Here is a 10,563-nt window from a genome sequence, read left to right as displayed (position 1 = left end):
AAAAGAAAGTTTCTCTTTTTACTCTACCACTGTGCTTCCAATCAAGCTGGTTGAACATACTGAAATAAAATTAATGTCCCAAATCATTATCGGTGCTTTTTGAAGAGGAAAAAATGTTTGACTTTTTCCTGCTTTCCTCTAGAACCCACTTCTTTCTGGAATGATACGAGAAACAGAAAGAAGAGATAGCCAAGGGAATGTTTTTAAGAGAAGAGGAGAAGAGAATTAACATAGCATCTCCCAGATTTTCTGTGAAGGAATGTGTGATTTTCAGTTTTATTTGCTGGATAACTTCTCTCTCAAACCTTCCCCAATTCTAAAATTAGATGTTGAAATTATGTCTATATTGATAACTATGTGTGTATGTATGTGTGAAGGTTACCCACTCCATTCTAAGAGCCTTAAGAACAGAGGACATGCTTTAAGCCTATGTGCCCAGCTTTTACAAAGTGCTTTATAAAAAGCAAAGTAGGTGGTCAAAATATTTTCTGTCATGTATAGTAATTGTGGTAAAAGCATATATACAATGTAAGATTTCCAATTAGTTTGTTTTCTTTAACAAAATGACCCTGTATTCAGGTTACCTAGATATTTTTATTAGTTTATATTAGTGGTTCTCAAAATGGGGCAACTGCTTCCCCTGTCCCCCCAGGGGACATCTGGCAATGTCTGGAGACATTTTTGTTATCATAACTTGAGGTTAGGGGAGGGTGCTACTGGCTTCTAGTGGGAAGAGGTCAGGGATGCTGCAAAACATCCTATCGTGCATGGGACAGACATTGCAACAAAAAATTATCTGCCTGGATTCTTTATTGTGGCTATGGAAATCATTCTTTCTATCCTAGGTTACTCTTTTATTTCTATGATGGAAAGACGACCAGCCTTTATCCATTGTCCTAATAGTCTGATAATGTGTTAAGATGAATAAGGGAAAGGAAGTAGGAGGTGCTGCTGATTTTTCTTTGCATTTCATCATTTTTTCCTTGCATATTCTTTAGCTGGTGTGGTTACATTTGCTTTAGTTTTATTTGCTTGTTCATTTTCCCCAGTGGCTGATAATAACATTTGACATTTTAGATGTCTGGTGTACACATGAATAAAAATTTCTTTAAGAGGATAAGTTGTTTCTTTTCTGGGAATCAGCTGACCTCAAGAGGATCTTTGAACATACCATAGTAACTAATCTGTTAAGTATTTTGTGTTTTGAGTTAAACATGTCACTACTGAGATCCTCACACATTAGTTAACAATTTTCTAAATATTTACCAAGATCCTTAATAAGTGAGAGTGCTTCCCATGATATAAAGGCTCCACCGCCATCATCCATGGCACCCTGCCCAACATCCCAGCTGTCCAGATGTCCACTGACCAGTACAACCTAGAACAAATAATAAAAAGACAAAAAATAAAACTAAGCAAAAATGACATCAAAGAGTAAACATTTATAGGTATTCAAAATATAAAAATGAAACCTTTATATTTTCTTTCCTATTTTTATGTCTTTAAAGATATGTGTCATTATTAGTGGAAAACTTGGTATTGAGGAATTATATAAGGGGTCTAAGTCTATCCTAATAGTAATAAAAATCCTCACTTTGTACCTTTATTAAGATAATTTTGACTACTAAAGAAATTGGCTTGGCCAGGCGTGGTGGCTCACGCCTGTAATCCCAGCACTTTGGGAGGCCGAGGCGGGCAGATCACGAGGTCACGAGATCAAGACCATCCTGGCTAACACGGTGAAACCCCGTCTCTACTAAAAATACAAAAAATTAGCTGGGCGTGGTGGCGGGTGCCTGTAGTCCCAGCTACTTGGGAGGCTGAGGCAGGAGAATTGTGTGAACTCGGGAGGTGGGGCTTGCAGAGAGCTAAGATTGCGCCACTGCACTCCAGCCTGGGCGGCAGAGCAAGACTCCATCTCAAAAGAAAAAAAAAAAGAAATTGGCTTATTACTGACAGATATTTGATAAATTTATTATATGGCTTAAAACCTAAATGACATAAAAATGAAGCTTGAAACTTCAACAACATTCTTAATTGTCCCAAATTCTAGAAGAAACGTAATAAACGTGTTGAATTGATTTAAATGAGAAAATGAGAACAATAATTTATTTAAAAAATTGTTTTATGCATTATAGATTGATGTTTAATAAATAAATAGCTGGATTTCAAAACTAGATCCAATTGAACAGAACTTTTAAGGGAAATTTCAACTGACATTAGTATTAAATAAATCTAGAAATTATAATACACATTTTAAATCATCACAGTTTTAAAATTCTTGTTAGGAAGTATTAGTAATTCTAAGAAAATATAAAAAAATTCACTGAAACTAAATTTTGTGGACAAATTTCAGACAAGTTATAAACCAAGTAAAGTGATGCTGGGGTATATAGAATATTGGTTTAAAAAATGTATCTTGATCATTATAAAACATACAAATATGTCGTCAAATGAATTACATATCTAAATACAGATTTTAGAGGAAGGCATAGTATAACTTTGCCAATTTGAAGTAGGCAAAGATATCTTAAACTGGACACAAAAATTATAAACCATAAAAGAAAAAAATAATAAATTATGTTTTGAGTTAAACATGTCACTACTCAGATCCTCACACATTGGTTAACAATTTTCTAAATATTTACTAAGATCTTTTATATGTGAGAGTTTTTTTTAAAATTAGGAATATCTAGTCATCAAAAGACCCCACTAAGAGAGTGAAAAGGTAACCCACAGAAAAACAGAAAATATTCAGCATATATATATACATATATGAACAGAGAACTCACAAAGAAAGATATGCAAACTGCTAATAATTATATAAAAAGATACTCAGCTTCATTATCATTAGGGAAATATAAATTAAACCACATTCAATACATATCGAACCGGATGGCTAAAATGAAAAAGACAAAATATGCCAAATATTGGTGAGGAGATAGAGCAACTGGAACTCTTGTACATTGCTAGTGTAAGTACATTCAACCACCTGGAAAAACTGGCTTATCTATTAAATCTGAACGTGCACAAAACTATGACCCAGCAATTCTACTCCTCGTTATATATCCAACATGACTTGTGTGTGTGTGTGTGTGTGTGTGTGTGTGTGTGTGTGTGTGTGTATACTTTAATGAAAAAAGATGTACTGGAATGATCATAACAGAATATTCATAATAGGCCTAACCCTCCTAAAAAAAAAAAAAAAAAGGAAACTCATCAAATGTCTGCTGACAATAGAATGAATAAATTGTGTTGTATTTATCAATAGGACACTCCATAGCAATAAGGTAGAAATGGAAAATGAAAAAACACAATTCATGATAAATTTGTATGAGTCTCATAAACATAATGAAGAATGAAAGAAGCCAGATACAAAATAACACATGATGTATAATTCCATTTATATAAAGTATAAAAACACGCAAAACAAGAGAGTGATTACCCTTGGTGAGGAGAGTTAGTGACAAAAAGGGGGTATAGGAAACCTTTTGGGGTGCTGGTCATGTTCTGTTTTCTGATCTGGGTAGCAGTTACACAGGTGTACTCAGTTTGTAAAAGTTCACCATATACACTTAGGATTTGTGCACTTTCTCTGAGAATATTATATTTCAATATAATTTTTTTTAAAGTTTTACAGATTGACATGTATGTGCAACATGTACTAAGTAAACCAAAGTTGAACCAATCTTCTTGATGATTAAAATAAATATTGCCCATGACTTTGGGAAAGCAGGACTTTGGGGTTAAAATATTAGGGTGACGCTTTGCACTGAATGATTCACTGAGCAGCTGCAGGATCTCCCACTGACTTACATACAGACCCAATCTAGTATGACTTCATTGTAGTTACAAATAAGCACAATCCCCCAAACTAACAAATGGCTATGTAATGAACCCAAATGGATTGTTTCTAAGGGGGAAAAATAAAGAATAAAGAATAATTCATGTTGCAATAGCAGGAATTTCTGATTCAGAAAGTAGTGGTGTAATCCCATGTGGGACAAACAGCCCAATTAGTCAACATTCTCATGACTCTCAGAACATTTTCCCAATGACGTTCCAGTGGATTAAAAGTGTCAAAATGTGCTTCAATAAACTTTTTCTCAGATAATATATAGGAGCAATAAAGTCAAGGAAGCTGTTATTTTATCCTTCAGATTTCTTTCAGAATAATTGAGGTTGTTTACGATCATACTTCTTTATCTTTCCTCCATTCTGTAAGCTACTAAAATATTACTTAAACTAGTAGTTAAAAAATTGGAAAGATGGTTTTTGAATGATAGGAAACTAAGCGATATCCCATAGGATAAGGTCTTTGGTATAGTGCTATAGAAGAATGATTACATATTCTCTGGATTATGAGAGCTTGTTTTAGTATATTTTTTTAATCAGAAAAAAACTGGGGCAACAATGAAATAGTAGTAGTAATTTTAATATCTATTGATTTAAAACTAGGTAATGACAAAAAGCTACTTCTAATTCAGTAGCAATTTGAATGAACTTGAATGTTCCAAATATAAGAGCTTCTGCATACACTTAGAAAATAGCAGTGCAGGAGGTTTCACTCAAAATGGAATGTGGCTAGCATTCCTTAATGTCACCTCACAAAAGATAATCCAGAAAAATATCCCAATGCACAAGGCTACTGAAAATCTCCCTTATGTCAGGGTCAGGCATAAAAGAACATTAGTTATAATAAACTTGGATCTGATTTTGACAAACAAAACAAAAACAGACTACCCAGAAATGCAGTAAACTGAAGTTTCATGAAAAATATCACCTGATAAATGTTAGGAAAATGCACAGTCCCTTCACTGCCTCTGTTGCCAGATCCAGATTCCTCTGAGCAAAAGCATGGCCTAGAATCAACAGAGAAGTGGGCACCTGCCCATCTACCCCTGGTGTTCTGCGTCCTGAGGCACTGAAGGCACTGACCAATTCCTTCCCCGAACTTCCTTTTCACCACCATCTCTTCCAAATGCAGTATAGAGTAAAAAAATTACTCTGAAAACAACAATAGCAATAGCAGCTGTAACAAAACAACTAGAAAGGCAGAATGGGAACTCTAGCTCTTCGAAATGTAGGGTTTGTTATTTGTGAGGCAGACTAAATTAGCCCTGACTACCTTGGGAATGAGGGCCTTGGGAATAGGGGAAGAATACACCGCAGTCGAACAGAAATGCACTGGATGAAAGCCTGCTAGGAGAAGGAACCAGAATGGCAACGGCATACATCCACCCGCAGGCCAGCTGTAGGTCTGAGAGTGGAGATGGATGAAATCAAAGATGTGCAGAGAGCAGCCTGAGGACAAGCCCCTCTGTTACTGGTGCATATGAAGAACCGAGTCCAAATGGATCCACCTGATTATGAGATGAAAATGAGACATATGAAAAATATGGCAGGACTAGGGAGAGGAAATAGCCTCAGAGGATGTGCATTCTTAGGAAAATGAGCTAATGCAAGATATTGAAGAAAATTTCTGCTCTCTGGCATTCAGTCATGGTTTCCTTCAACAATTTTTATTGAGTTCCCACTATGTGCTAGAGATACCAAAATGAACAAAACAAGCAAATATTCTAGCCTTAATTGAATTTAGATTCTGGTGGGAAGATGGAAAATAAATAAACACAATATAATGATAGTTTTAAGTACAAAAGAGAAAAATATCTTTATATCTTCAGTGTGAAGATTTTAAAATAGAATAAAAATTCAAAGCATGAATAGTAGATGTATAAATTTAACTATCATAAAATGAAGCCTTTATGTTCATCAAGAGAAATCATAGAATGAGAGGAGTTGCTAGAAATTAGAAGAAGACATTTACAATATATATAACTCAAAATGATTTATATTCAAAATGGATAAAGAATTCTTACAAATCAATAAAAAAAGACAAGAAACCCAAAAAGCAAATAGGCAAAACACATAAAGAGGCATTTCAAAGAAAAGAGATTATGAATGGACAGCAAGCATTTGAAAAGGTGACCAATTTCATTACCAATTGGGGAAATGTAAATTAAATCCTTAAAAAGATACCACTTTACAACTATCTGTCAAAAAATTTAAAATCACACAAATGAGATCTTGGCAAGGAGGCTGAGCAATAGGAATTCTTATCCCCTCCTGGTAGAAGCAGGAAATTGTTAAAATCACTAAGGGAAAACAATTGGACATATCCTTATAAAGTTGAACATATGTGCATTCCACAATCCAACAATTCCACTCTTGGTGTAAACATTAGAGGAATTCTAATACCAGGAGACATGGACCAAAACGGTCATACAGACACATTCAGAAGTTCTCAAACTGAAAACACACAAATGTCCATCATCAGTAGAATCGATACATTGTGAAATAGTCACACAATGGACTATGACAAAGTAGTAAAGTAAACCGAAAATGACCTAGTGATGCATTATTAAATATAAGTGAATCTCAAAACAAAAATAGGCAACAAAAAACAAAAACCCAAAGAAGACAAAAGAAGTAGAAGATTATGATTCTATAATGTAAATTTCAACTAAACTAAATAATATGATCCTCAGTAATACATACAAAGATGGTATAACTATGAAGAAAAGAAAAGCAATAGTATACCAAAGTTAGCATTGTGTTTATGTCAAATGGGAGTTAGGGCAGACAGGAGGAGGTGATCAGGTACGGGAACACAGTGACCTTCAAAGACACTGATAGTGTTCTGTTTCTGCAACTCAGTGGTGAGAACATGTGTAATCCTTCCATTACTATTCTCTAGATTGAACATAGATAAATAAAGTCTTCCATATGTGTGATATGTTAAACTACAGCAAGAATTATCAAAAACCTACCTTTGAAAATCAAGGGGCTCAGACAGTTTTAGAAGTGAGTTCAACCAAACATTAGATGTCAGATTGATCTTGTTCTATTTCAACTGTTCTAAAGCAAAGAAAAAGTATAGAAAATGTCTACATTTACTTACAAAGCTATCACAATCTTGATATTAAAACCTGACAAAGATAGTGTCCTCCTTATAAACTAACTAGAGATCAAATATAATTGTAAAAATCTGCAATAATTGAATCCAGAAGCATACTAAAAAGTATTAAAATAATGGCCCAGTCATCTTCAAAGGCCCTTGGTAACTAGAAGCTACAATACATCCAATATGCTAAGAAAGGGCCACTTTTGAGTCATACTTATTTTCTTGGCATGCTTAGCTTTTAACTCTCTTCATTAAAAAATATGTGAGTTGTACAGATATTCATCTAAACCTTACCACATTCATGTTGGTCAATTGTCAGTAAACAACAGGCCCATCTGACAATAAAGTATGCTTCATTATACAAACATCTTGCTCAATCAAAAACCAGAAAGACAGCTACTTGTTTTTTTTTTTTTTTTTTTTTTTTTTTTTTTTTTGGCTTTTGTGATTTTTTCAAAATTGCAGCAGCTTTCTTCTCCTAGTCTTAATTTTACTTGGTGTCTTTTAAAAGGTAGCAGGAAAAGTCTTAGGGGTACAAAGTTTGAGGCCTAATGCATTTCCAGACACAGGAAATCCCCAAATTTTCAACAACAAAAATCATTAAATGGTTGAAAAAATATGACGTACCAAAAAAGGAGAAAAAAAATAATTATTAAGCCTTAGAGAAGAGGCCAACGAGTGACCTAATAATGGGCTTCAGCTAAGACAGGTCCCACTGTGAAGAATATGAACAACAGAAGAAAGCGCAAAGGAGGCCAGGCTTGGACTGCAGCAGTGAGCATTAGGGTCATGTAAGCGAGCAAGCATCTTCTGATGCAGGCTTTTGTTGAAGTTAAAAAAAAATGACTAACAGGGGAAAGGTTATGAAAAATTTCCTTCCTTGGAGAGTTTCTAAAATAGACTACATTCTGAGGCCTTAGACAGAAAGCTAAAAGAGAAGGGATAAATAAAACCTTTCAAGGTTACATCTAATACAATATTCCATGAGAGTTTTCAAGAATTCCTCTTCTAATCATTTTAAAGGAGGTAATGGTCTTTCAAAAAGTCTCTATAATCTCAACAGACTTTTCCCTGAGCATCTCTTTTCTGGCTGTCAAGCATCTTCCTAAAATTTAAAATCTAAACACAGGTGGGCAGGCATTTCTCAAGAAATCCATGTTTTCATAATCCCCACTGGAGACAAAGCCTTGGCTTTCAGAGGGCAGTTGCTGAATGTATTGTGCTATTGCCCAGCACAGACAAAAGGGACTATGTTTGAACAAATATTTTCCTCCCCAGTGATTCTGACTAGGTGGTCTACAGAATAAAGCTAAGCTCTTGACATACAGGGTGTGTTCACAGGCAACACAGCAAACATGTGAGTTCCACTTGAATTGATTTCTTATCTTCAAGCTTTTTTTTTTTTTTCAGTGAAGCTGTTGGGTGTTAGCTTGTAGGCTACAGAATCCTTTCCCACAAAAATGGGCCATCTGTTCAAATGCTCATGGATCACCCAGCTGGTCCTGAAAAGAGCTGTTTCCACTCCCTGACTATCCCCTCTTACTTGTAAAGGACACTCAGATTAGACTCACAAAAAGGAGATCATGCCTATTCCTGGTTGCATGCTGTGAGCATGTTACTAGACTGATAGCTACGGATAAAACAAGAAGGACCTAATTTATCTGTGGCGCATAGAAACCAAGCACTAGGTAGATTTATAAAATGTGATTGCAGTGGATTTGCAAGAAATGGCTGGAATTGATTAAACATTGATTTGACGATAGGGGAACAGCAGAGAATGTCTATGGAAGGAAATCATTCTCATGAAATGGAGGCAACTGGATTGCATCCAGAAGTCATGATTAGATGCAACTGGAGATGATCTTCTCTTAAGTAGAAGAACCATGTATTTGAATTCCTCCTCTATTTAGCCTCAGCAACCACAGTATAAGTTGTCTCATTTGAGAGGACAGGAAGAGTAGAAGAGCTGAATTACAACATTGTATTCGAACTTCCTGAGGTAAGGAAAAAGATGCAGAGAGTTTAGGTAACTTCTATGTTAATATTGATCATCTTTCCCATAATCAAATCCAAGCATGGTACAGTGCACAGCTAGAACTTCTCATTCCTTACAACTATTCACTTACCATTATGTCCCAGGTCTTTGTCATGCTAAGTGGGTAGGATTTTAAAAAAGAAGAAGAAGGCCAAGCATGGTGGCTCACACATGTAATCCGAGCACTTTGGGAGGTCGAGGGAGGATCATTTGAGGCCAAGAGTTCAAGACCAGCCTGTGCAATGTAGTGAGACCTCATCTCTATAGGAAAAAAAAAAATAGCCGGGTGTAGTGGTGCATGCCTATAGTCCCAGCTACTGGAGAGGGGGAGGTAGGAGGATACTTGAGTCCAGAAGACTGTGGCTACACTGAGCCATGAACACACCACTGCACTCCAGTATGTACCACAGAGCCAGATCCTGTCTCCAAAAAAAAAAGCATTTGGTACCCTACAGAATTTTTTTTGTTTTTTTGAGACACAGTTTCACTCCGTCACCCAGGCTGGAGTGCAGAGGTGTGATCTTGGCTCACAGCAACCTCTGTCTCCCAGGTTCAAGTGATTCTCATGCCTCACCCTCCTGAGTAGCTGGGATTACAGGCACGTGCCACCACGCCTGGCTGATTTTTGTACTTTCAGTAGAGACTGGTTTTCGCCATGTTGGCCTGGTCTGGAACTCCTGACTTCAAGTGATCTGCCTGCCTCAGCCTCCCAAAGTGCTGAGATTAAGGGCATGAGCCACTGTACCTGGCCTCCTACAGACTCTTTTATGGTTCAGTTTAAACAAGCTAATAGAGATATCATCAATCTTCCATTATAAAAAAAGGGAGTCAAGGTGCTTCCTACCAAAAGAAACAGCCTTTAACTTAAATTTTGAACATTTAGATCTATAAGCTGACAGATTCTTCTCGGCCCCTAATGGTTTCTAAAATTCCAGAACCCTATGTAGCTTTGAAAAATACCCAGCCATGATAGTCTGTGCAGTTTAAATGAAAGTTACTCAAAGCATTTCTACCTTAAGCAGTTGGCTCCTGCCTGCCATGTCCCCGGACCACACTGACAATGAGGAGTCAGAAGTCAATCATCTCAAGTTCCAAGACTTTTTAGTGAACTTTAGGGTAGCTGAATGGCTTCCTATGATGATGACACCTGAGAACAACTTTTATTTGGATGCTTAAACATAAGACAGTCAAAAAATGTTACAGACATCCCTAAAAAAAGACTTCTCAATGACCTGATTTTTAATGATGTTAAAAATCAGCTCAAGCTTCAGGACAGAGTGTCAAGGAGCCAACTTTACATTGAAAGGCTCCATGCCTGCACAAGCATCCAGTTGCTATCCATTTTATCCTTTTATCATACTCCACCTCACATAGTACTAGCCCGGCCATCGCAGTTAATAACCCCTGTGTTGAGACTCTAGGAAACAAGCCAAATTTCCATCAGTATATTTTGTTTTAGAAAGGAGATGTTGCAAAAATTAAACATTTCATTTTCTTGCATCCTTGTTTAAAAGAATACTATTATCCCCATTCCCTGATCTTGTCTTATTTTTTATTAGAATTT

General features: G+C 36.1%; 1 protein-coding gene across 1 annotated transcript in view; it reads right to left on the bottom strand.

The window, feature by feature from the left end:
* The window catches only part of CPQ (carboxypeptidase Q), a 523,193-nt gene that overhangs the window by 202,517 nt on the left and 310,113 nt on the right, over positions 1-10,563 (bottom strand). Inside the window, exon 5 of the mRNA XM_032760098.2 lies at positions 1,267-1,378. Coding sequence (XP_032615989.1) covers positions 1,267-1,378 — 112 coding nt within the window. The remainder of the gene's footprint in view (positions 1-1,266; positions 1,379-10,563) is intronic.

Source organism: Hylobates moloch, unplaced genomic scaffold (assembly GCF_009828535.3).
Source record: "Hylobates moloch isolate HMO894 unplaced genomic scaffold, HMol_V3 SCAFFOLD_9, whole genome shotgun sequence".
Classification (NCBI taxonomy): domain Eukaryota; kingdom Metazoa; phylum Chordata; class Mammalia; order Primates; family Hylobatidae; genus Hylobates; species Hylobates moloch.
This window is presented reverse-complemented; position numbering and strand designations above follow the sequence as displayed.